General features: G+C 41.3%; 1 protein-coding gene across 5 annotated transcripts in view; it reads left to right on the forward strand.

Annotated features, from left to right (window-relative positions):
• Positions 1 to 27,431, forward strand: part of CTNNA2 (catenin alpha 2) — a 1,168,663-nt gene that overhangs the window by 1,039,185 nt on the left and 102,047 nt on the right. For all 5 annotated transcript variants that reach the window (XM_033175260.1, XM_033175261.1, XM_033175262.1 and 2 more), the window contains 2 exons: positions 25,991 to 26,083; positions 26,909 to 27,065. In XM_033175260.1, coding sequence (XP_033031151.1) covers positions 25,991 to 26,083; positions 26,909 to 27,065 — 250 coding nt within the window. The remainder of the gene's footprint in view (positions 1 to 25,990; positions 26,084 to 26,908; positions 27,066 to 27,431) is intronic.

The following is a 27,431-nucleotide window of genomic DNA, read 5'->3' on the forward strand; positions in this document are numbered from 1 at the left end:
TGAACACTATCGTGGATTGCGCTTTGTGCTGATGAAAGAATAGAACACAGAAACACATTGCCAAATCCAGGCCGAAAAACTGACAAGATCATTAGACTGGTACTTAGGGTGCCTGGTTTTGAAATCTGGTTTGGTCACTGATTAACAGAGAGAGCTTCTTTGAAAAAAAATCACACTCTAGGTTAGATGCTCTCTAACATGATGTTTTCACATCATGAGTCACTTAAAAATGCTTCCATATTGCATAAATATTGGCAACAGCATTGTTACTCCCCAGCATGTGCCTGGGCACAGCTGTGAGCGATAGAGAATAATAGGTCAGAACTGATTCCTTGACCTGATCTATTCTGACCTCCCCTGAACTCCTTGTCCCAGAAATTTTTATACTTATTCAAAGGCTGACTTTTCTGTTTGGTAATATTTCCCTTAGATTGTAGGGGACAACTACATGCTAGTATCTTTACTTTCCTGCTGAAATAGCCCATAGCACAGTAGTTTGGGAATAGCTCTAATGAACTTATTGAAATAACTAGGTCCTAAGAGGCTCAGCTGCTCGTCAGATGCAGACCCATAATGTGCAGGTGTCCTCCCTTGGGGGAAGTGATGCCATGAGACCATCCTCTGGAACGACATGTAGTGGACCACATCAGGAGACTCGTCATGCCTGTCACTCCTTGACCACTTGGTGCATTGTCCTTCATCTTTCTAAGCTGAGGTCACATCACTGATCCACTGTTGCTTAGAACCCTCTTTCCTTTCACCCCACAGAGTGGAACAGCCCCTGTGTTTCCCTGAATTCCTCATCCCTCCTCCTCCAGGAATGCTGTTAAAATAGAAGTTTCAGCTGAGTCACTTTCCAAAGTGAGGTGTGAGACCAAGAGGGTGTGTGTTTCTAAGTAGCTGGCTAAAAGATGGTGAATGAACTCTGAATACACTCACCCACACTAGAGACATAAAGGGATCAATAAGCATATATTAGAAGGGACACATTTTTGGAGAAGGCTATTGGTGGCCTGTGCCATCCCCTTTTCATTATCAAAAGGAAATAAGCCTTGATAGAAGTGCAAGGAGAGAACTGGAAAAATCCCCAACCTGCCAGTGGGGAACACAGAGAAATAGGGTTTACTTCAGGCTGAGCGTCCTTGTCGGTTCAGGTATTATAACAAAATAGCATACCCTGGAAAGCCTAAACAACAGAAATTTATTCCTCATAGTTCTGGAGGCTGGAAGTCCAAGATCATGGCGCTAGCACGGTCGGGCTCTGATGAGGGCCTTTTTCCTGAGTTGTAGATGGCTAACTCCTTACTGTATCCTCACCTTGCAGAAATAGAGCTAGTTTGCTCTCTAGTGTCTGCTTATAAATGCACTATTCCCATTCATGAAGACTCCACTCTCATGGCTTAATTAGCCCCCAAGGGCCCCATCTCTAAATATCTCACATTGGGATTAGGGTTTCAACATATTAATTTGTGGGGGGGTGGCATTATACTGAGAGAATCTAAAGAGCAAGAAACAGGCTGCACTTGCCTCCACGTTGATTCAGTGAAAAGTGGGCTGCGTTAGGATTGGCCTACACTCCAATAGTTTGTCAGTGAAAAAGACTGGTATTTTCTGTGAGTCGAGAGGTTTGGTGTGGAATGATCCAAGGTCCTGTTCAAGAGGGCTTTTTGGAGAGTGGATAAACCTCAGCAGAAATATTGAGGTATTACTACATTGCCAGGGGCTGAGGCAGAGGTATTAGGTGAAGTTTGAGGATGAGATGCGCTGGCCCTCAGTGAGAGAAACAAACCACTGATGAGAAAGCCAGCTGTGAGCGGCCGCCAAGCCCTGACAGCACTTGTGCTGGGGCCACGTCCCTGTGTAGTGAGCAAAGATGTTCTGATTTCCCCTTTCTTTTCTCCCTTCCTCTACCCAACCCTGGAGTTAGTAAGTGGAGGGAACAGGATTTGAGGCTACCAAGTGGGAGAACAAAAGAGAAATGGAGTGCCTCCACTTACCCGCTATGCTTGCCAAAGCCCCATCCAGGGAAGGAGAGGGAAGTCTTTACTTCAAAGCAAAATGCAAGTTTTAACTCTTACATGGAACTCTCTGTAGAATCATTGCTCTCTGGTCCCCCAGAGTTGCTCACATCCTAATCCCTGGAACCTATGAATATGTTACTTCACGCGGTAAAGGGGAATTAAGGTTGCAGATGGAATTAAGATTTGTTAATCAGCTGAATTTAAGGTCAGGACATTAGCCTGGCTTTATCCAGGTGGGTCCAATGTAATCAGAAAGGTCTTTATATGTGAAAGAGGGAGGCAGGAGAGTTAGAGTGACGCAAGGAGAGAACGATTTCACTAGCCGTTGTTAGTCTTGGAGACAGAAAGGCGCTATGAGACAACGGGGGCAGCCTCTAGGAACTGAAGACAAGGGAACGAATTCTACCCTGGAGCCTCCAGAAAAGAACTGCTGACACCTTGATTTTAGCCCAGTGAGCCCCATTTCAGTCTTCCGACCTTCAGAAATGTAAGATAAATTTTGTGGTGTCCGAAGCCACTGAAGTTGTAATTTGTAACAGTAGCAGTAGAAAATTAACACACTAAATAACTAAATCAAAACTGCGTTACTTCAGAAGAAGCAGAAAACTCATAGGTAGAGAAATAATTAGCCTCAAGGAATAACTTAAATGAAGAGAGGGAGACCAAAAAATGAAGTTACTTTAAGAATATATAGCCCCAAGTGGTTTCTCAACCTAACAGTTACATATCTAAATCAGGTTATCTGTCCATATTTCTTTCTGGAAGCTCCTCACAAGGCCAACCTGGAACCTGGATCCAGTGTTTCTTTTAAGTGGATTTTGCATTTTCTGGTTCTGAACAAAGGTCATGTCCAAAGTCCATATTCGGAAACGGTTTTCATGGAGCGCTACTCATTTGCAGAGAAAGCTCTGTCAGGGTGATTGGTAGTTAGTGTGAGCGCCAGCTGTTCTCAAAGATCCTCAAAACAGAAGCCTCAAAAGAGAGTCTTAATGAGTGCTGTAGTCTTCTGTGGCAAGAGGATGGGGGCTGTGATGTGTTTGATAAAGTTGGAGATCCAAGTTGGGTCCAGACAATGGAGGACTTCAGATACTGCAGAAAATAGATTGCCTTTAATTTCAATAATTAGAGTGTGTGTTGATAAACATTTGAACTGTGATCATTGCAATGAAGGGGTTAGGCATAAAGCAGTTGGAGATATCTTGCACTTAAAGGTGACAGGACTTTAAAGCTGAGGAGGAATCTTAGTTTTCTATCCTGGAAATCTTTGTCCCCCACCAAATCTCATGTTGAATTGTAATCCCCGGTGTTGAAGGGGCCAGGTGGGAGGTGATTGGATCATGGGGCTAGTTTAGCACCATCCCCTTAGTGCTGCTTGTTTAAAAATGTGTAGCATCCAGCCCCCACTTCCTGCCAGCCACGTGAAGACTGTGCTTGCTTCCTCCTCGTCTTCCTCCCTAATGGTAAGTTTCCTGAGGTCTCCCCAGAAGCAAAGGCCTGTACAGCCTGCAAAACCATGAGCTGATTAAACCTCTTTTCTTTATAAATTGCCCAATTTCAGGTATATCTTTGTAGCAGTGTGAGAATAGACTAATACAATATGTCATTAGCTGATAGTGACACTGAGCAGGAGAAGATGGGGGCTGTGGTGGATATGTTTTGTGGAATTCATGCATTTGGGGTGATTGTGCACCACTCGGTTGGAGCTATCAACCAACTCAGAAAATTGCATCAAGAGTGGGAAGCCAGAGTCTGGGGTAATAAGTTATGTATTTTCAACCCAGTAATGAAAATAGGGTCAGGGTGAAAGAGATAATCTAACAAGGAAATGCTGAATACATGCCATACCTGTGTACTAGAGGAAATCATTTATTTAATGAAAAAAACCACTTGTAGCAATCTTGAACATGTCAAGCAGCCTCAATGGGAGAGCAGAATTCAAAGACATGGGTGAGCAGAAAGGAAAGCGAAGTTGTAAATGCAACAAAGGCTGAGTAAATATGAAGTCGGTTCCGGTGCATGGAGAGAGGTAACTTTTCATAGAATCAAAAAAGATGTCTAAATATGAGCTGTAAATTAAGAGAAGAAACTCCGTATGAATGACTAGGGCACTGGAAAGAGAAGCAAAAGGAGGAAAATATTAGTGATTTGGTGATAATGTTATGCCTGCATGAAGAGAAAGTTACAAGGTAGATGGAAAGAGGAAGATAGGCTATGACAATTCCTACTACTGATATTAAACCTAAATAACAGTGTTTATGCCACCATGGGGTCTTTTCTATTGCAGTCCTAAGTGGATGATGGGGCTGGGCTCTACCGCGAGCTCGGCTCCCCTGCTGGGAGGGTGTAAGTGGTACATGGACATGCAGCCAGCAGCTTGCATACAGGAGGGGCTGGCATCTATTGTGTTCTCGGTATATTTCATGCTAAGGTTAATACAGAAGAGGAAGGGGCTGGTCCCTGACTTTGAAAAGTTGATGATATAATGGGGAAGGTAAGTCTTCACAGAGGACGTTTTAATATAACCAATCTTGATACAAATTCTTCACTGTGGTAAGATTTCAGAGTAAGGGAAGATTACATTGCCATACTTAGGAAATTGGTTGAGGAAAGCTTCCTAGATGGTGTGGAGCATGACCTCGACCTTAGGATAGGCAGAGAGGTAGAAGGGTAAATCATATAAACAAAAGCATAGCATAAGATTTTTTGCTCTTGGTGCTGAGGAGTTGTCATACCTACCCGTGTTGTCCTAACAAAAGCATAGCTGCTGGTGGGGATTGCAGGCCTTCAGGAGATGTCCCACAGGGAAATAGCTGGGGAGAAGGGCTGTGGCATAGTGGGAGGAGCACTAGTTTGGGAGACAGATCATTGAATATTCCTTGGCTCTGATCCTGACCATTTAGATGATCAGGGGAGACATACTTCACCTCCAAGTGTTCTCATCTATAAATTAGGGGTCAGAAGAGGTACCTCATAAAATTGTATCTCGTATATCCTCTTCCGCATTCCTTGTTCTCCCACCTTGAACATATAATAGTAGGTGTACACTTCCTTTTCAGAAGAATCTGACTCTGTCTACCTGCTCTGTCTCATTTTCTTCTGATTCATCTTCCAAACAGGTGTGCAAGTACTCTTTCTATGACATTTGCCCAGTGGTCACTCACCAGCTTGAAGTTCTCCCCATTTGCCTGCAGGTGAAAGGTTTTCTACCATCTTTGGTGCTGAATTCCATCCCAGCCATATGAGGTACCCAGCAGAGGTAGCCCTGCTGACTACCCTCTTGCAGACTAGTCACATTGAACTGCTTGCCAGTCTCCAAATACCCCAGTCTTTTTGGCCATGGCTCACATTCTTTCTTCTTCCCTAGAATAGTCTCCCTATGTATGCCACCAGCCCCTAATTTTTGCCATTACCTTCTTCCCCATCTTGGAGTCTGCCTTGTTGTAAGCCTAGGGACCTGTGTATCTTTGAAGCTTTTTCTAAACAACTGCCCTCATACATGCTCTCTCACGCACAAAAAAATACTCTATCCGCTTTGTGGTTCCACTCTGACGAGCATAGATCTTTACTGTAGCACGTTTGTATTTGACTCCATTTACCCTTTTATGGCCTGTATTATCTCATTAGATAGCTCCCCCATGCCACCCCCACCTCATACATTTAAGTTTTTATTTCCATAGGTTTTGGGGGAATAGGTGGTATTTGGTTACATGAGTAAGTTCTTTAGTGGTGATTTGTGAGATTTTGGTGCACTCCACTGAGCAGTATACACTTTTTTTTTTTTTTATGACTTCCAGGGGCTGGTGTGGTGATTAATTAAATGTGGTGAGTGAGTGAATGAAGCAGAAGACAAGCAATGTCTTCTCACTAACTTTCTTCCTCTTGTAGTTCCTGTTTGTGCTAGGCAGGATTGCACAGCTAGATTTTTTTTTAATATCAATTTTTGCTACCCTGCCTTCCCAACACACACAATCTCAGGAGCCCTCTCCTGCCTGGTTGGACGGGCTCAGTGTGCTCAAGAGAGAATCCTTGCCTGGCAGCTGGAGTTTCATAGGGCTGGTCCCTGAAGTCTTTGGGGCCTCTTTCAATCTGAATGATTTGGATTTCCCTTCTGTGTTGGTGATGCGCTCCCCGGAGACTGTGAAGTAAGGGAGAAGTAACGACTCTGGTCAAGTTCAGTGACTTGGAATCTGATTTGGCTTGTATCTGAGTAACTCCCAGGAGCAGGACTGGCCTCACGCGAAAAAAAAAACCAAACAAAAAAAACCCCTGAATTCAGCCAAGCCTGACTTTCCAGTTTCCCCCTCACCAATCTGCTCTCTACCCTCGGTATCAAATGTTTGCTTTTGTTTTCTCTCCCATTGTAGCCTGTCCCTTGGAAAATGTATTTTATGCTAGGGTTTTTCTGGAGAGGACTTGATCACACTCATGTCAGCTTTTCCTAAGTCCCTCTTAAGAGAGTGACTGTAACTTAAAGTTGAAAAGCTGCCTCATTGGTGCTCCATGATCTGTAGGGATAATGACAACCTTAGCCACTGGCGGGACTGCATAAGGTGCAATACATGTGCCTAGGACCTGAAATCAGACTCCAGGTTCAAACATCAGCTCTGCCTCTTATTAGCTGTATGATCTGGGCAAGCTATTAGGTTAGTTTAAAAATAATCTCATTTTTTGCCATTGAAAGTAATGTCAAAAACTACAATTATTTTTACACCAACCTAATACTCTCTCTTAGCTTCTGGTTATTAATCTGAAAAATAGAAAAATCTGTTTGTAATGTTTGTGGTGAGCAATAAATGGGCATCATATAGGGATCTCTAGAATGTGCTTTGAAGTTAGGCCACTATAGTTCAAACCTGCATTTCCTCCTTACTCTGGTATGACCTCAGTAAAGCTACTGAACTTCTCTGTGCCTCAATTTTTTTTTCTTTTTTCTTGTATTTATTTATTTATTTTGAGATGGAGTCTGGCTCTGTCACCTAGACTGGAGTGTGCAGTGATGCGATCTCAGCTCACTGAAGCCTCCGCCTCCCTGTAGCTGGGATTACAGGCGTGCGCCACCATGCCCGACTAATTTCTGTATTTTTAGTAGAGATGGGGTTTCGTCATGTTGGGCAGGCTGGTCTCGAACTCCTGACCTTGTGATCCGCCCACCTCAGCCTCCCAAAGTGCTGGGATTACGAACATGCATCACCACTCCTGGCTAATTTTTGTATTTTTAGTAGAGACGGAGTTTCACCATACTGGTTAGGCTGGTCTCAAACTCCTGACCTCAGGTGATCTGCCCACGTCAGCCTCCCAAAGGGCTGGGATTGCAGAGCCACTGTGCCTGGCTTCTCTGTGCCTCAGTTTTCTCATCTATAAAATGGGAATGATAATGATGGTACCTTCTTTGTATGGCTTTCTGATGATAAAACAAAAAAAGAGATTATAAAAAAGTGTTTGCACAGTTAAAACTCACACTTTCCAACTCTTGCATCATTTCAGGTGCTGTGAGAATTGAATAAAATAATAGAACTTTTGAAAGTATCTTAAGAACTGCATAGGTATCCAGGATTTCCTTGATTGCAAACTTCTCTAAGAATCCTCAAAATAAAGAACTGTATGGATTTTTTAAAAAAATCCTTTTGTCACCCTTCTAACATTTTTTGAAATTGGGGAGGTAGTAAGATATGGTCATTGTACAAATTGTCTATGGACATGTCTGCATTTCAGGGGAAAAAATTTGAGCAGTATGACCCAGTTGATTGCACCACCCTGAGTGCTCAGGAAAATGTGCTTTTTGTGTCAAAACACAAGGTCTCACTCTTACCCAGAGTATTCATGAAAGATGATAGTAATTAGGAGTTTCTAATTAAAAGTGTCAGAAAAATTCTTAGATAACTTACACAGAGTTGTAAGAAGTGATGACATAAGGATAATTTTTTACAAAGAAAGCAAACGGGTGTGGTATGGGGGAATTTCTGTTGGCTGGACTTTATAAGACAGGGCACTATTTGTCAAAAAGTGAAGCGTTTGTGGTAGACCTGTGAGTCTCAGACTGGAGCATGCACTGGAGCCACCAGAAAGGCTGATGAAAACACAGATGACTGGGTCCCACCCCCATAGCTTCTGATTTCTGTATGTCCAGGTGAGGCCTGAGAATTTGCATGCCTGATAAATTCCCAGGTGATACTGATGCTGCTGGGCTTGTGTTAGATTGGTTTTACCTGAAATCTGCTTTATCGTAAGTGGCACCTGGGGAGTCTTTTAGAAACAGCAATTGTCAGGCCCATTGCAGAGCTCTGGAATCAAAATCTTCCGGTGAAATGTACATTTAAGCAAGCAAGCACACCAGGTGATTCTTATGATGGGGCAAAGTTGGGAGTCACTGGGAGAGGGAGATCATCTCTGAGGCCTCTCCCTGGTTGGCCTCTACAAAGGAGAAAGCAAAGCTGATGGACCCAGACTAACGCCTTAGAAGAGAAGGAGGCATTTCCATTTACTTGGAAATACTCTAACTGCATTTAAAGTAAATTTAGATTAAATTTCAAATAGGGAGACAGTTCTCCACCAGGGCTGCATATTAGGATTAGCTGGAGAGCCTTAAAATGCCCACGCCTTGTTCATACACAAGGACAAGTACATCGGAATTTATGAGTGTGGGTCCCAGGCATCAATATTTTTTAATGTTTCTCAGGTATTTTCAATGTGGATCCAAATTTATGAATAACAGAAATATAGAGGCTTGTAACTTGGTCTCCATCTTGCAGCAAATTAGCTGCATGACCAAGGGAAAATTTTCTGTCTTATAGAATAAATTCTTTTTGGTAAATGGATGGAGATGTGGGGCACATGAGAAAGGAAATGAGAGTTTGTTTGGAATAGATCAGTCTTTCTCAATCTTAGCTGGTTTTTTTTTTTTTTTCTTTTTTTTTCTTTTTTTTTGAGACGGAGTCTTGCCGTCTCACTCTGTCGCCTAGGCTGGAGTGCAGTGGCGCAATCTTGGCTCACTGCAACCTCTACCTCCTGGTGTTCAAGCGATTCTCCTGCCTCAGCCTCCCAAGTAGCTGGGACTACAGGCGCCCACCACCACGCCTGGTTAATTTTTTGTATTTTCAGTAGAGATGAGGTTTCACCATGTTAGTCAGGATGGTCTTGATCTCCTGACCTCGTGATCTGCCTGCCTCAGCCTCCCAAAATGCTGAGATTAGAGGTGTGAACCACTGTGTCCAACCCTTAGCTGTACATTTCTAACAAGCCCCCAGGTGTTGCCCTTGCTACTAGCCTGTGGGCAAGGCTCCGGGTAGCAAAGCTGCCCCCCAAACTGTCTCACACTGAAATGGAGCCCGACTCCATGCTTCAGGCATAATCATGAATCTCATGGGTCCCAGCACATGGAAGGTGCACCACCACCTAAATAAATGAATAAATAAAAATACTCATTCCAGAGAGGGCTTTTTTCTTCAAAGTAGACCCTTTGGGAGTTTTTGCCCAGATTGGAGGGCTGCTGCCTCTGACATGTTTTTACACTGATTCTTTGTGAGTCTCTAACATGTTCTTTGGAACATTCTCAAGCTTTGCAACTCTTCAGTCCCTGAGGACAGATTAGACTTTTGGAAAAGCTGTATCTGGTGGAATAATGAATGGTGACATAGGGGTTATGTAAACTAAATAAACACATAAATATTAAGAGATGAGAAATAACAAGGTCCTTGCCTTTGAAGAACACAACCAGAGACGAACTTGGGAAATATGAGCACAGATGGCTCCCTTGATCAGAGGCAAAGATTGCTGGGGTTGGAGCATTTGGGGTAACTCATGTCCTGGTGGGCATGCAGACAAACACCGGCGTAGTTTTTATAAGTATACCATCATACTTTGGGGTCAGCCAACTTCTATTGGTAAGAATAGTAGTTATTTTCAGCTTTGTAGGCCACATAGAGTCTCACAGATTTTTCTGTATGTAGGTGTTTTAACTGCCCTTTATAAGTGTAAAATCGTTCTAGCTTTAAAACCATACAAAAATGAGCCACTGGCTATATTTGGCCCATAGGCATAGATTGTTACTCATATTTTATAACTAAATACCAATGGAAAACTATATCCATGTGTACATAATCTGTTGTGAAATAATGGATATTAAGACATTTGAAAGTTAAATTTTCTGTCTTCAGGGAATGCTAAAACAATAATTGTAATTATTGCTTATTTAAGCATTTACATAGATGAAGACCTCCAAATATTTTTATAGCCCTCTTTTTTTCTCTCCTTTTCTCTATGTGCACCTGAAAAATATTATTGGTGTTCACACAATGAGTATGCTTGCTAAACTTGGTTCCCACAAAAAATTGCAGAGCCTATTTGAGGCAAAAGCCCAGGGTTAAATGACTAAATAGCCAGCTTCTAGAGTGCAAAACTAAACAGAAGCAAGATACATAGAATTTCCTCATACTTGTTTCTCTCTGGGACTATTAGAACACCAACTTTAGCTGTATTTCACATAGCAGATTGAAAGGTCAGACTGACTGGCCATTCACCCAGACTGATTCAGCTAGAGGGGGAAAAATGACCTACTAAGGATGAAAGTAAAACATTTCTTTTATAGAGAGTTGCTAAGCTGAGGCACATCTGAAGGGCACTGTGGGGCTTGGGCTGCTCCTACGGGCATTGGTTATAAGCATAACCTTGGCTCAGAGTTTGTGTACACTTCTGAAAGTGCAGCTGCGCCTTTCATCTAGACCTAGCCATGGTCTTCTGAGAGCCTGAAGGTGAAACCAAATGCATCTGTGGTCCACTACTGACCATGGCTCTGGACTGTGAGGGATGCATCTGCTGCCCAACAAGGCAGAGATGGCTACTTGAAGGTCACCTTGGAGAAAAAGGGACTCTATGTGTCAGAGCCCTTTCTTTTTTTTTTTTTTTTTTGAGGCGGAGTCTCGCTCTGTCGCCCGGACTGGAGTGCAGTGGCCAGATCTCAGCTCACTGCAAGCTCCGCCTCCCGGGTTTACGCCATTCTCCTGCCTCAGCCTCCCGAGTAGCTGGGACTACAGGCGCCCGCCACCTCGCCCGGCTAGTTTTTGTATTTTTAGTAGAGACGGGGTTTCACCGTGTTAGCCAGGATGGTCTTGATCTCCTGACCTCGTGATCCGCCCATCTCGGCCTCCCAAAGTGCTGGGATTACAGGCTTGAGCCATCTGAGAGGGTTCCCAGGTGACATGAAATAACCCTCCTGCCCATCCTCTGGCACTGCTCTGCCCTGCTTTCTGAGCATCATGGAAATACTAGATTTCAGAGCTGAGCAAGGAGCTGTTGCAATTGCCGCTCTCAGTAGCAGCTTGTGGCCCATAAGAGGAAGAGTTGCAGGGCACTCAACAGGGGACCTTCCAGCTTGGGAGAGACCTGTGAGAGCACTGGTTATCAATGAAAACCAGGAGGCCTTGTCAGGCTGTGTATGTGTCTTGCAGGACACAGACAGGAAGAAACTAATAGCTACAGGTATGATGAAAGTGGGGAGACCTTACTGATGGATTAGTGATGTTAGATAGCCAGGAAACATTATTCATAAGTGGTATTAAGCAGAGGCGAACCTGAAGCAGGTTTTAGGCACCAGAGTATGAAGTCATATAAAGAAAGCAGAATTGGGATGAGCCTGACCATGCGGGAGGAGGGTTTGAGAGTATCAGAGATGGTGCTGCAATACTTGGATGGTTTTGATAGCACTGTTTAACGAGCCTAAGACAGAGCAGATATGGAAAACTCTTTGATTTTTCCCTCTCTGATGACTGAGGGCCCTGGCCTACCACCTGCTCTGGGAATGGATGGGATGGCTCCCAGGGGAAAAGCATGGAAAAAGGGAGCTGTGCTTTGCACCCAAACAAGCTTGAACTTATACACTAAGGAGAGAATTAAAACTTCATGAGAGAACATGGGGGAAAATGCCATAAAAGATCTGAAATAAAAGAAAAGGTGACACTGGAGCTCAGGTAAGATGGAGTGAACAGGTTTGAGGGGTTGAGCTTGGAAAGAGTCCATGAGGCAATGCAGGTAATAGGAGGCAGAAGTTACAGGTTCTGAGGGCAGGGAGGGAGATGTTAAGGGAACTAAGTTGGTTCAAAGGTCATTTCTTTAGTCAGTTTCCTGGTGCGGTCAAGGGCAGTTGTGAGGTTGTCCCCCCTACCCCATATTTCCATTGCTGTGATTTACTTAGGAACCTTCTGGAGTTGTGACACAGGTTCCCAGGACTTCTCCTTTGGGCAATACCCATTGCAGTGGCCAGACCAGATGTTTACCAAGGGGCCAGTGAGAACGAGTACCTTCTATTAGGTATACTCTAGGGCTTTGTCTTGGGTTATCCATGCAGACTGCTAAAGCCAGGAGTGGAGCAGGAAGTGATGAGGAAGTGAACATCCAGGAATGATATAGCTACAGATGAAAGGCTGCAAAATTGGCCTCTTGGTTAGAGAGGCCTCTAGAGTGACCCTTCAGTTTCAGGAAGAGGTTGTTGATAGTGCTACATTGAGAGGTAAGCCAGACAGCATTACTGACTCAGAATTGCTTCTGTGTTCACCTGCAAACTTCTTTTGTAAATGTTTGGGGGAATGGAGAATATCCTAGAGGTCCTTCTGGGTCTTCTGCTTCATGCCTATCTCTTCCTGGTTTTTTGTTTTCTGGTCCCAGAACTTAGTGCTTTAAGGAGACCTGGGAGGGGTATATATTTTTATGTTTTTAAGAACCTATGCTCCTCCTTGATCCACTTAACTTTGATTTTACTTGTGTCATAAATACTATAAGTTGATACTTCTCTCATTTCCTGCTATGATGATGCTTTGACATATTTGACAGATCTGAAAAAATTAAATGGTTAAATCTGACCAAGTTTTCCTCTAAACTGGGGGTTGGCGATCTTCTGTAAAGGGATTGTAAGAGATCTTGGCTTGTGGGTCATATGGTCTCTGTCACAGCTACTCAAATCTGCCATTGTCATGCAAAAGCAGTCATAGACAATATGTAAAAAAGGGTAAAGATGTGTTCCAATATGACTTTATTTATAGAAGCAGGTGGTCAGAGGAAGAACAGACCAAACTGCTTGTAGATAGGGTTGACAGAGTTTAAGGAAAACTCCCTGTCCTTATGTATTTCCCCCAAAGGGTTGCCTGGGCAGCCTAAAATTTCAACAGTATATGGTAGTCCCCCCTTATCCATAGTTTTGCTTTTTGGAGTTTCAGTTACCTGTGCTCTGAAAATATTAAATGGAAAATTTCAGAAATAACTCATACATTTTAAATTGAGTGCCATTCCAAATAGCATAATGGACTCTTGCAACCTCTAGCTCCATCCACCCTGGATATCAATCCTCCCTTGTCCAGCACATGCCTTGTAGAGGCTATGTGCCGCTTCGTCACTTAGTATCCTTCTTGGTTGTTAGATCTACTATAGAGATATCCTAGTGCTTATGTTCAATTAACCCTTATTTTACTTAATAATGGCTCCAAAGTGCAAGAGTAATAATGCTGGGATATCGTTACAATTGTTCTATTTTATTACAGTTATTGTCAATCTCTTACTGTTCCCAGGTTATAAATTAAACTTTATCATAGGTATGCATGTTCAGGAAAATACATTATGTATATAGGGCTTGGTACTATTTGTGGTATGAGGCATTTGCTGGGGTTCTTGGAATGTATTTCCCATGGATAAGAAAGAAGTACTGTTTGGGGTGTGTGTGTGTGTTTTAAAGCTCTAAAGCCTCCAGGAACATCTTAATTAGATTAAGGTGTTATATTACCTAGGAGAAGAAAATATGACCTTAGTGAATAGTTACTTTGATTAATCAATTAGCATCCTTTTCTAGGTAAACCAACAGCGATAAGAAAGAGCTCTACCCCAGAGGTAAGGGCAGATGGGAGCAGGAGGTAAGAAAACATTAATGACAGGGAGGCTGCCTTGGAACCACATTTATAGCTACTGTTTACAAGGACTTCTACAGAGAGCCATGGGAGCCACAAGGATGAAAATAAAAATACAACCGTTATCCTCAAAGATGTGGAAATTTAGTTGAAGATGCATGATATCTGTGTGTGTATCTTGGATTTATATATCTAATTCTGTGTGTAGGTATCCTCCATCCGTATAACAAATAATGAGTAAGACAATAGTATGTGGTAAGTTGCAATGCGTAGCACAGCCAGTAAGCCTGAATGTGTTTGGAAGAGATCTGTTTCTACTGGGATGCCTTCAGCAACACATGGATTTTGAATGGAACCTCGGAAGATTGCTAGTTTAATTGGTGGAGGCATCCCCTCCACAAAAAAAGAAGACAGTATGGGACATAAACTGGGGACTCACGACTGTCTTCTTCATTCTGTGTGAAGTGGGCTACAGTCACAGATCCAATATTGGTTAGGATGGTTAGATTCATCTTGCATTGTGAATGTGGCTTGACTCCACACTTCTACTTGTCATCTGGAAATGTAGGAAACCAGGCTTTAGAGAATAGCTGCACTTATTTATTCATCTGGATCTTCATTCTGGAAATGTTCCTTGGCTTCCGTTAAATGTCAAGCACCGGATGGTTCAGTGCAGCCCTCCTGCATTGCTAGAGATGGATCCTGGAGTTTTCATCCTAATAATAAGCAGCCCACATATATGAAGGTCAACATGTTTTTTTCACTGGAAATAAGTTGAGATTTCATTTACTGACATGAGATGCTGAAAACTAAATAATGGTGGAGAGTTGCAAGATTTTAGTTCCTCCATGTAAAGATGGAGAAAACAAAATCCCCTGATGCCTTTAGTAATTAAAAGGGCATTACATTCCCGGCGTGGTTTAAGGTAAGACATGATAAGCCTCTCCTATCGTTTTCACATAACCACACATTATTGATGAGCCAGCATCAAGAAGGCATTAGGTGACGCTTTACTGCATTATTTTAAGCCACTGAGGTTTTTATATATGAAGGGTATAGATTTATGCTGAGTGATTCAGCTATGAAGCAGACACATCAATTTGTTCATGAATGTGAGCTGGTGATTACCTCCATTAAAGTCACCAGGGCAGACTGATCACTTTAATTTGGGCAGAGGCATGCAAACAGCATTTGCTAGTGGTGTGTGTATCCCTAAGAACACAGGCAAAAGAGCAGCTCTGCATCCCAGGAGAGTTCTAGAAAATGCAGATTTGTGTTTTTACAGATGTGTAACTACAGTTGAGGGTACAATGCCTGGTGGGACCATGAACAAATTTCTTTGTTGTACCATGTGACAGGATGTTGTATAAGGTTCACTTGATATTAGCTAGTGTATGCTAATTTGATGATACACTTATTTGATTAACTGATACAGAAAAGTTGTATTTCCTGCTAATTCTAGATTAGAGAACTCGGGACCCTCCTGTGTATGGTTAAGTTACGACAAATTGAATGGTCCTGTATACAACACGAAGAGAGTTTGTGGGAATTAGTAAATTTGAAAAATTGGAATTTAGCAACTGTGATCCCAGGTATGTGTGGAGGGGTAAAGTGGAGAATTCTGTATTGCAAGAATTCAGTCTAGCTGGGAAATGTGAAGTGACTACTTAAGCAATCCTGGTTTGCACTTGCGGTTTGTAGAATGAAGAGTTAGAAGGACATTTGGATGATATGTTGGTAGATAAGTCAAGAAGAAACAGTGTTGAGGAATATGGGATGCAATGCTGGTAGCCCTGGAAAATAGGCAATTCACTCATTCCAGGGACCTTTCAGCAAGGCCTATGGTCACAGGTAAACAAATGCCATAACAATTTTCCTGATGCAGAAATTTCACTTCTGACAGGAGCAAAAACTAGATGCCTACAGATGTGTATTACTTTGTTTTTGGTAACAGCAAACATCAGAGACTCCCCTAAATGCATGACAACAAAGAATTGATTTACCAAATAATTAAGGCAACAACATTAGGGAATCTTGTTCAATTATTTAAAAATATTGGTTAAAAATGTATATAAAAGCTATAAAATATTTGGGATATAACAAGGGTTGAAATAAGCAGTGAGAAAAAGATACAAATTGAGAATTATAACTTTATACAAAACTGAGGAATACAACTGTCCAAGTGATCACATGGTAGAGCTCCCTTCCCTTTTCATCATTGTCTTCCCTTTATTTCTTTCGTAATACTCATCACAATATAAACTTCTAATGCATTACTTCGTTAAATTCTGTCTTCCCACCAAAATATAAGCTCATCTACGGCATAAGAAATATTTTACTTGTGTCTTCCATGTCTGTCATATATAGGCACTCGATATTTATTGAATGAGTGATCAATGATTGGATAATGTCATTCAAATATATTTTCACTTTTATAGTGGGCTTTTAATAAAGTGCATCTTATGGCAGTAACATTCTTGAAATCCTTACTGGGTGCTGGGTTAACCAATCTCTTATTGCAACATTGTAATATTTTATATTTATGTTTTATAACTGAGACACAATTGAAGCTCAGAGATGCAACACCTCTCACCCAGCTGGAGAGAAAAGGAGTCAGAACATAAACTCTGAGCTGCTTGACTTCAAAGCCCAGGTCTTACCAATTATGATTTTTAAAATTATGTAGAATGATCAAGAGTGCCAGATGCTTTATAGAGGTCATTTAAAACAGAGGCAAGAAAAAGTGACTCATTTCCTCCTGTCCCCCAGTGTCCCCAGCTGCTGACATCCACTGAGCCATCCTTCCCTGATCAAATTATCCCTGCTATTTAAGTTTCCTCTTAAATTCCTTTAGAATGGCAGTGACTGTTAAGCAGGCTGATAAACTTATCCCAGTGTGTAGCTGCTGATTTGAAAAGGATTCCATAATACCTCAGCAGAAAAGAGACAACTCCTACAATATTCTTCTGGGCAGCCAGACTTGACTCTCTTCAAGTCCAATTTTGATGATGGCATTTAGCCTATTCCTATGCCCATCTCCCTGGAAGCTGATCATCAAAGGCTGAGCCTCCTTGTCTACCAGCTGCTTCCGTCTTGCCTCTCGAAGGTTTCAGGGAGGTGTATCATTTCCACCCTTACTGAACTGTGAAACTCCATTTGTGTTATAGAAGTCATGTTCTGTAGGAACCTTGAGGTTCTCTAGAAGACAGGCATATATGTTAATACCTTCGTGTGTACTAATTGCGTCAGCACAGATGAATGAATAAACCTTCAGATGGAGACCACAGCACTTTTCATTGTGATGATAGTTTTAGAGAAAAAGGTTTTGCGTGAAATCTGTGCCACCATCCTCTCTGTGGTTTTATATGGCCACATGACTGACTATAAATTAAAGTAATTCCCCTTTAGTAGTAAATAAATTCATTTTATTCTCAAATTTACAATGATGATGAAATGTTAACACGAGGAGTAAGTGCTTTATGGACCTTCGAATTGCTGTTCTGCTTTATTTCAATAGTGTGTTCTTAAAACACCAATATGATACCTGAAGCTGTAAAAATTAATGAAATGATTCAGTGTTTGGGAGTTGAATGCAGTGAATATTTGCTGGTGTTTCAAACTGAACAGAATCACAAATATTAATGTAATTTGATTTCCAGGGCCAGAAAAAGGGAAAATGTTCTCATTTTTCTGATGTACTTCATATCACTTTGGAGTTAAATGCCTACATACTTTATTAGTAGATGTTTTTAATGTCTAATTAAAGCTCAGCCTTCCAGGCATTTTGGCTTTTCTTGTGAGTGTTCAAACAAGACTGTGGAACTTTTGAGACAGAGCTGCTTTTCTGTGGTGGTGTCCACACAAAACTGAATTGTACAGCCGTGATGCGCTATTTATCAATAGCTGTGAGGGGTTTTCTTTGGGTGATTAAAAAACATCTTGCATTTTTAAATGGTCACTATACATTTTACTCTAAGTTCTGGGATACATGAGCAGAACGTGCAGGTTTGTTACACAGGTATACATATGCCATGGTGGTTTGCTGCACCTGTCAACCCATCATCTAGATTTTAACCCCCACATGCATTACGTATTTGTCCTAATGTTTTCCCTCCCCTTGTACCCTACCCCCTAACAGGCCCCAGCCTGTGTTGTTCCCTCTCCCTGTGTCCATGTGTTGTCATTGTTCAACTCCCACTTATGAGTGAAAACATGCCATGTTTGGTTTTCTGTTCCTGTATTAGTTTGCTGTGAATGGCTTTTCAGCTTCATCCATGTCCCTGAAACAGACATTAACTCATTCTTTTTTTATGGCTGCATAGTATTCCATGGTGTATATGTGCCATATTTTCCTTATCAAGTCTATCATTGATGGACATCTGGGTTGGTTCTATGCCTTTGCTGTTGTAAACAGTGCTGCAGTAAACATGTGTGTGCATGTGTCTTTCTAGTAGAATGATTTATAATCCTTTGAGTGTGTACCCAGTAATGGTATTTCTGGTTCTAGATCCTTGAGGAATAGCTACCCTGTCTTCCACAATGGTTGAACTAATTACACTCCCACCAACAGTGAAAGCATTCCTTTTCTCCACAGCCTTACAAGCATCTGTTTTTTCCCGACTTTCTTTCTTTCTTTCTTTCTTTCTTTCTTTCTTTCTTTCTTTATTTATTTTTGAGATGGAGTTTTGCTTTTGCTGCCCAGGCTGGAGTGCAGTGGCGCGATCTCAGCTCACCGCAACCTCTGCCTCCCAGTTTCAAGTGACTCTCCTGCCTCAGCCTCCCGAGCAGCTGGGATTACAGGCATGTGCCACCACACCTGGCTAATTTAGTATTTAGTAGAGATGGGGTTTCTCTATGTTGGTCAGGCTGTTCTCGAACTTCCGACCTCAGGTAATCCACTCACCTCAGCCGCCCAAAGTGCTGGGATTATAGGCATGAGCCACCGCACCCGCCCTGTTTCCTGACTTTTTAATGATCGCTGTTCTAACTGGCATGAGATGTCTCATTGTGGTTTTGATTCGCATTTCTCTAATGACCAGTGATCATGAGCTTTTTTTCATATGTTTTTGGCCACATAAATGATCTTTTGAGAAGTGTCTGTTAATATCCTTTGCCCACTTTTTGATGGGGTTTTTTTTTCTTGTAAATTTAAGTTCCTTGTAGATTCTGGATATTAGACCTTTGTCAGATGGGTAGATTGCAAACATTTTCTCCCATTTTGTAGGTTGCCTGTTCACTCTGATGCTAGTTTATTTTGTTGTGCAGAAGCTCTTTAGTTTGATTAGATCCAGTTTGTCAATTTTGGCTTTTGTTACAATTCCTTTTGATGTTTTAGTCACGAAGTCTTTGCCCATGCCTATGCTCTGAATAGTATTGCCTAGGTTTGCTTCTAGGGTTTTTATGGTTTTGGGTTTTACATTTAAGTCTTTAATCCATCTTGAGTTAATTTTTGTATAAGGTTTAAGGAAGGGGTCCAGTTTCTGTTTTCTGCATATGGCTAGCCAGTTTTCCCAGCACCATTTATTAAATGGGGAATCCTTTCCCTATTGCATGTCTTTGTCAGGTTTGTCGAATATCAGATGGTTATAGGCATGTGGTGTTATTTCAGAGGTCTCTGTTCTGTTTCATTTGTCTATAGATCTGTTTTGGTACAAGTGCCATGCTCTTTTGGTTACTGTAACCTTGTAGTACAGTTTGAAGTCAGGTAGCCTGATGCCTCCAACTTTGTTCTTTTTGCTTAGGATTGTCTTGGATTGTCTTGGCTATATAGGCTCTTTTTTGTTTCCACATGAAATTTAAAGTAATTTTTCTAATTCTGCAAAGAAAGTGAATGGTAGCTTATTGGCAATAGCATTGAATCTATAAATTACTTTGGGCAGTATGGCAATTTTCATGATACTGATTATTCCTGTCCATGAGTATGGAATATTTTTCCATTTGTTAGTGTCCTCTCTTATTTCCTTGAGCCGTGGTTATAGTTCTCCTTGAAGAGGTCCTTCGCATCTCTTGTAAATTGTATTCCTAGGTATTATTTTATTATCTTTGTAGCAGTTGGGTCACAATATATTTTTATGAGGGAGTCACATGTTTTTTACGTTTGTCAATTTTTTTTTTTTTTTTTTTTTTTTTTTGAGACACAGTTTCAAAAAAACTGTGCCCAGACTGGAGTGTGGTGGAGTGATCTCGGCTCACTGTAACCTCCACCTCCTCAGTTCAAGCAATTCTTGTGCCTCAGCGTCCTAAGTTACTTTTGTCACTTTTTAACAGTCCTATCAGGAATATTGTCACTCTGCTTTTGGTTTGCTGAGGTGATTATTAAAGAGTTAGATGATAGATGCCAATTGTAATACAAATTCAATTAATGGAGTAAGTTACTTTCTTCAAAACATAGGCATAGGCTCTCCTTGCTGGTTTTTTTTGTTGTTATTGTTGTTGTTGTTCCTTTCTAATTCTGCTAATGATATAGTTAATGTTAAGTATTCACATACTTAAAGTGTGCCCAGAAGAGCAAAAAGAAATTATATTCATTGAGCATCCAGAAAGTAGTGCTAAACAGGCAATTGGAAAATTAATCTTGCAGGTTGGATAGTTTACCACTCCATGATATGTTTACTGATTCTACTTAGCAGTACAGGTCTCTTTTTCTGTAATCCTAAAGTTTTTGTGGTCAGCAGCACACAATTTAATGATGGCTGCTAAGCTTCCTCCTTTCCCTCAAGATAACTGGTTTTAAGGTACTATGTCAGAGATAGACTGGCCCAGTCTTCTCAGCTGTTACTTCCCCAGATCCATTAGGCTCTCAGAAGTTAAGAAGGAGAGCTTTCCGTTCTAATAGATTGGTAGGTATTTAGTACAATTAACTCACCAATGAACTCTACCACCTATGGTCATGACTTATTCCACTTTCAGAAATCCCAGATCAATCTAAATTGATCAAAATTTAATACTTAATGAAATGCTGTATTGTTTTTTAAGCTTCCAGGAAGGCGATTCTGTTAAGTTGTAAATAATTCAACAGTGGAGAAGGCAGAGGCGGGGCCCAGTTGGGCAAGTATATCTCATAAACGTTTCCTGCTTGGTTGCCTCAAGCAGGTTTCAAAATTTTATCAGATTTAATTGTGTTGTTCAACATCTTTGAGGTTGCAATGTATTCGTAGTCTATTGTCTGCTTTTTCACTCACATTAATCTTTTCAAATGTCTAGTAATTCCAGTCCACCATTCCCTTCCTCCTCCATACTTCCCCTTATCACCCTTTATCATGAGAAATTGACCACGGAGGAGAAAATAGTAGCTTTGAAAAATAGAACATTTACTTCACCACAGTCTCTGATGTTGTAACAGAGATCTAGTTAAAGAACAGGTTGTTGAAATCAATTATCAGATACTGGCAGGTGTGGTGGCTCATACCTGTAATCCTAGCACTTTGGGAGGCCGGCCGAGGCAAGTGAATCACTTGAGGCTAGCTAGGAGTTCGAGACCAGCCTGGCCAACATGGTGAAACCCCATCTCTATTACTAATACAAAAATTAGTCAGGCATAGTGATGGGTGCCTGTAACTTCAGCTACTGGTGAGGCTGAGTGAGGCAAGAGAATCACTTGAACCTGGGAGGCAGAAGTTACAGTGAGCTGAGATCTTGCCACTGCGCTCTAGCCTGGGCAGCAGAGTGAGACTCCATCTCAAAAAAAAAAAAAAAAAAAAAAAACCCATCAATTTTGAGATACTTACTGTGTATAGTTCTCTTGGACTGATGTTGTTGAGGTTGAGGTGTTAGCTGGCATTTCAAGCTATGTTATTTTTTCTTTTTTGGAGATGGAGTCGCTCTCTGTCACCCAGGCTGGGGTGCAGTGGCATGATCTCGGCTCACTGCAACCTGTGCTTCCCAGTCTCAAGCGATTCTCCTGCTTCAGCCCTCCTGAGTATTTTGGAATACAGGTGTGTGCCACCACACCCTGGCTATTTTTTGTATTTTTAGTAGCAATGAGGTTTCACCACATTGCCCAGGCTGGTCTTCAACTCCTGGCTTCTTAGGAGCCTCAGCCTCTCAAATTGCTGGGATTATAGGCATGAGCCACTGCATCTGGCCCAAGCTACATTATTGATTGGGGACAGCCTCAAGCAATGAAGCTGAGGATCATTTGCTGAGGAAATTCTAGAAATCAAAATATATAAAACCAAGTTGATAGTCACCACTGTGCCAATGGGTCCAGTGAGAAGCAGAGAAAGATAAGCCAAAATAAAAAAGGGAAGGTAGGGATTTGGATAGAGCCCACGACCAACTTAAAATATGTAAGCCTGCATCTGAAGATACTGAAATCCTTAGCATCATATTGGAAATATTTTCAGAATGTTTCCAAAGAAAATACAAGGTGAATGAAATTCTGAGTTTTAAGTGGAATTAAATAGCAGGAGTACGTTGCAGAGTGTAGGCTGCCAGACTTTAGGATTTATGGATCAGTACAATTAAAGAGAATACATAACTGGAGGACTATCAAGAGGTGCCAGCTCTTTATTTTTGCCAAGCGTTGCTAGTGTGGTTTCCCCCTACTAAGATTCTGTTTGGTGAGGAGTTTACCTCATTAGGCCTACGGGATAATAGAGTTTAATTTAAAGGATGAGAAAACAGTTCAAAAGATTCACAAAGAGAAGTTTATTTTCACTATGTGGAAGTTACTGGTTAGTGTTTCCCTCGGTTAGAGTCCAGCTCTTCTGAGCTCTAAGTCCCACAGGGTCGACTTCTGCCAGGTGACTCACAGTCAGTGTAAGTGGGAAGCTCTGTGATCTGGGGAGCTCTGCTGTGACTGACAGAGTCCAGTTACAGCACTTTTCATCTGTGCTCAGGCAGAGTGTACCTGCCTGTACACTCTGCTGTCTGCAAGCCTCAACTCCAAACCACACTCAGGTTTCCCTGGCTTACACTGTGCTCCCTGGAGACACTCACAGATGCAGGAAAGTGTTTTCCAGAGCTAGTGATATAATATATTGTAGCTGCTACTTTTTTCCTAAAAGTTTTTTAGTATGGAAAATATTAAGCATATCCCAAAGTAAAGAATGTGTAAAGAACCATCATACACCATCACTCAGCTTCAATTATAGACTAATGGCCAATCTTGTTTTTTCTACATTTCTACCCATTTCCCCAACCCCAGATAATTGTGAAGCAAATTCCAAACATCATTTCATCCACAAGCATCTTGATTATATATCTCTAAAAGCTATAGATTCCTTTTGAAAAAGTACAATTAGCATACTTTAAAATATTAATAACTCCTCAGTATCATCAAATATCTAGTTAATATTTAAATTTCCTTGATGGTTTCATAAATGTCGTCTTTACTTATTTACATATTTATGTATATATGAATATTACAGTTTGTTGTTTTTTTCTATTCAGGACACAACTGAGATCTATGTCTTTTTTCCAACAGTTTTTAACCATCAGGATTTTCATGATTGCGTGTATGTAGTTTTATTTTACATGTTTCTTTTTCTCTTGAATTTTCTGTAAATTGAAAATTATCCTAAATGGCTGATCTTTTTTTTTTTTTCTTTTGGCAAGAATATTTCATAGACAGTGGTATGTCACTCAGTCAAGAAACACATGATATCTGGTTGTCGCTCTTTCTTTTTTTAATGTTAACCACTGATGACTTGGTCTGGATCCATTATTTCGTTAAGAGTGCTGGTAATTTCTTATGCTTTTTACAGAAATGCAAAAAAATTACCTGATTCTTGGGACATTTTTAACTTTTCATATTGTTATTGTCCTAAACTCTAGCAATTGTTCACTGTTTGCAAAAGTGTGATCTCAAGTCTTTCACACAGCAAGCGGGGATGGTACAGGGCAAAAACAGCCATCTAAAATTATCACTGTTTCATAGAATGAGAGGTTGTGCAAAAGCAGATATGGGGAAAATTTAATTGAATATTAAAAGGTAGAACTGTAAGTACGTGTATCTTTCTAGAAGATTCTCCACTATCTTGATTTTTTTTTTCCCCCACATGCCACTTTGGACAGGGGAAGCTGCATTCTGGACTCACACCATGGATCAGAATGTAGGAACCATTGGTTAACGCCATAGCATTGCCTAATATCTGCTAGAAGGTGAACATTTGTCTCGCCAGATTAAGGGTGAAGCTCAACTTTATTTTTGAGGGCACCATTTAACCATTGTGTATTCCAAATTACTGTCTACAATGAGTTACACTAAGTTTACAAGCTATTGTTTAATTTATTAAATAAACATGTATGAAACACCAATTCTGTGTCATGCACTGAGTCAGGCACTTGTATCAAAAATGAAATAGAATATAGAATACAGACATAACACAGATGAATAAAAATGTGGAGTGAAGACATTATGATATAACAAAAAGAAATTGAAGAGATCTGCATCATTAGTCCCTGCCACACATCTAAGAACCTTAGATATCTGTGGTCCCAAGAAGGCATATGTCTTTTCACACTTACTTTGAAAACTAAGTAAAATAATGAAAATCAAAGGTAAACTATAAACTATAAGAACTAAATGGTAATGTTTGGAATTCAGTTGTCATAATTTTTCCTAGTATATTTTCTCACTGAAATAGATATCATGCATCTTCTTTCTCCCTTAATAACTCCAAAACCCTATTCTTTACACTAATGGTTTATTGAAGTAATCTTTAAAAGTATTCTATCACCCTCAACCCATCTCATGTTGCTGATAAGGAAGCAGCAATCTAAGATGCGAAATGACTTACAAAGGTGCCCAATGGTTGAGCCTTCTGATCTCCAGGCCTGTACTCTTGTCACTATGTCAGACTGCCTAAGGTTTCTTTTGCATTAGGAACTATAAGCATGGGTGGTACATTCTAAAATCCTAGGGCATTAAGACATGGGAGGAGAGCAGCTGAGTTTTGGAGACCAGACATAAGCAGGATACCAAAAAGGCAGGTGGCCAAAAGACTCCGGGGATTCTCTCTGCTAATCACTTGTTCTGTTTGCTCCATAGGTCCTACCCCTTGCTGTCCTTCTCCTTTTATTTGACTTTTCATATCCCCATTCTTGTGTTGTCTTGATACCAGCCTGATGGGACTGATTAGTCTTTTCATGGTGGCTTTGTAGCTGCTGACCTTGGCTAATCAATCTCACCTTGAATTACCAACTCTCCTTCAAGAGAAGGAATAACACAAGTTGAACCACTTGATTTGGGAACTTGAATTCAGTCCGACTGTTTGGGGTAGCGTAGTGTTCCTAAAAATCAAATTTGAATGTCTTGTTCCCCCTCCCCTCCTTGGTTCCTGGCCCCATCCATCCTCAGAGCCAACTGTTTGAAGATGGAAGGGGCCAGGAACCAAGGAATTGGGGGTAAAGAAGACATTCAAATTTGGGCCAGGAACCCAGGATGGGGAGAAAAAAAAAAAAAAAGAAAAACGGTTGGCTTTGAAGATGGAAGGGGCCAGGAACCGCGGAGGCCATCGAATTTGAATATCTTTATACTAGATCTGCACATTGTAATTTACTATGTACTCCACCATTGTGTATTGAATGCTACAAACCTTTTTGTTACATTGCTCATAACAACTGGCCTCTAATAACATTTGAGTTGGCTATTAGTGAACTAAAATTTTCAGGCAGATCAGGAATTTTGGGGGGCAGGGCACCATAATTGTCAGCTTACTATAATTCTCTCAAGCCCAAATAATTGCCTGTAGCATTCTTCTCACTCAACTCTATAGGGTCAGAACTGAGTACTGATACGGCCAAGATCACAGGGTTTTTGCATTTGACGATGAGTCTTAGGGGGCTCCAGAGAGTGTAGGCGGATCAAGGCAGTTCATAAGAAAAAGCAGTTCAAAAACCCTGTTAAAACGCAACCTTGCATATGCTTTGAGAGTCGTGAAATGCCTCTTCTGACAGAAATGCCTAAATTAGCATAAGAAGTAGTAATAGCTGGTTCTACATGAAGGCCAGGGTACCCTTATTTTATTTCCGAAAGAATTCTCTTGGAAGAGACATCTGCCAGAGAAGGTACAAGGCCGAGCAACAGTATACTTTCCCTTTGCCCCAACCTAATATTCACTAAAATCCTCTTCAATACAGGTTGCCAATTTAGCCTGTTCCATCTCCAACAATGAAGAAGGGGTGAAATTAGTTCGGATGGCAGCCACCCAGATTGACAGCCTGTGTCCCCAGGTAAGCCTCATTCACTTTGTTTCAAAAGCCTGTCAATGACCTTCTGCACTCCAGCCCTTGTGCCCCTCCTTTCCTTTCTCTATTTCCTCTTGCTGGAAAATGCTACTCATTCATGGGTCATTTCAAGTTCTACCTTTCTCAGAAAGAATAAACTACACTGGTCCCTTCAGAATTACCGTGGCAGGGGCTGGGCATGGTGGCTCACACCTGTAATCCCAGTGCTCTGGGAGGCTGAAGTGGGAGGATTGATTGAGGCCAGGGGCTCAAGGCCAGCCTGGGCAACATAGTGAGACTCCATCTCTACAAAAAATAAATTAGCTGGGTGTGGTGGTGCATTCCTGTAGTCCCAGTTACTGGGGAGGCTGAGGTGGGAGGATTGCTGGGGCTCAGGAGTTCGAGGCTGCAGGGAGCTGTGATTGTGCCACTGTACTCTCCACTCCTGTTGACTTTGTTCTATTTGTTTTGGGTTGTGATTTAAATGTTCCATATCTGTTTACCGTGTCTCGGCAGCTAAATCATAAACTTGCACATGTGGAAAGCAAGAGTGGCATTTCTGCTGTATCTGTGCTAAGTAAATGAGACTTGTCCAGTAAATACTTTTTGCAACCTGAGGCAAACTATTATGTCTTAAAAAGAAGCAAACAAAAATTAATGGTAGTTGAAAACCTCCTTTATCTTTTATGTGTTTGATTGTCCTTCTGAACACCAAGAACCCACTTATCTGTAGAACGTACAGGGTACATGGTTTTAACATGGACTTTGACTGGCTTATTCCTCTTTTGAAGTGTGTGGTCATCACGTCCCTGGATTGTTTCCAACAAATAGGTCATCAATGCCGCTCTGACACTGGCTGCCCGGCCACAGAGCAAAGTTGCTCAGGATAACATGGACGTCTTCAAAGACCAGTGGGAGAAGCAGGTCCGAGTGTTGACAGAGGCCGTGGATGACATCACCTCAGTGGATGACTTCCTCTCTGTCTCAGGTAATCATCACGAACAGGTCCCTTACAAGGCAGCTGGAGGATGGTAACTGAATGACATAAGGAATGTCTCACAAATGTCATGGGTCTGTGTTTCAGGCACACTCCTTAGATCTTTGAGCTTTTTTGATCATCTCTGCAAATGTGATTGTAACACCCTCTCAAATGGTTCAGTGTTTGTTATTTCAAGACACGGAGTCAAGGCATTAAAAGGGAATACATTATTTAAGGTGGCTTATATTCCTTTTTAGTGTTTGGAGTTTATAAAGCAGGATGGCCTTTGATGTATCTGAATCACTTACATAAAAAAGGGTCAGGAAATATGAGATTCATTAATCTACACAGTTTATATCTTAAAAATAGGTGATC

Source organism: Trachypithecus francoisi, unplaced genomic scaffold, assembly GCF_009764315.1.
Source record: "Trachypithecus francoisi isolate TF-2019V2 unplaced genomic scaffold, Tfra_2.0 Lachesis_group17, whole genome shotgun sequence".
NCBI lineage: Eukaryota > Metazoa > Chordata > Mammalia > Primates > Cercopithecidae > Trachypithecus > Trachypithecus francoisi.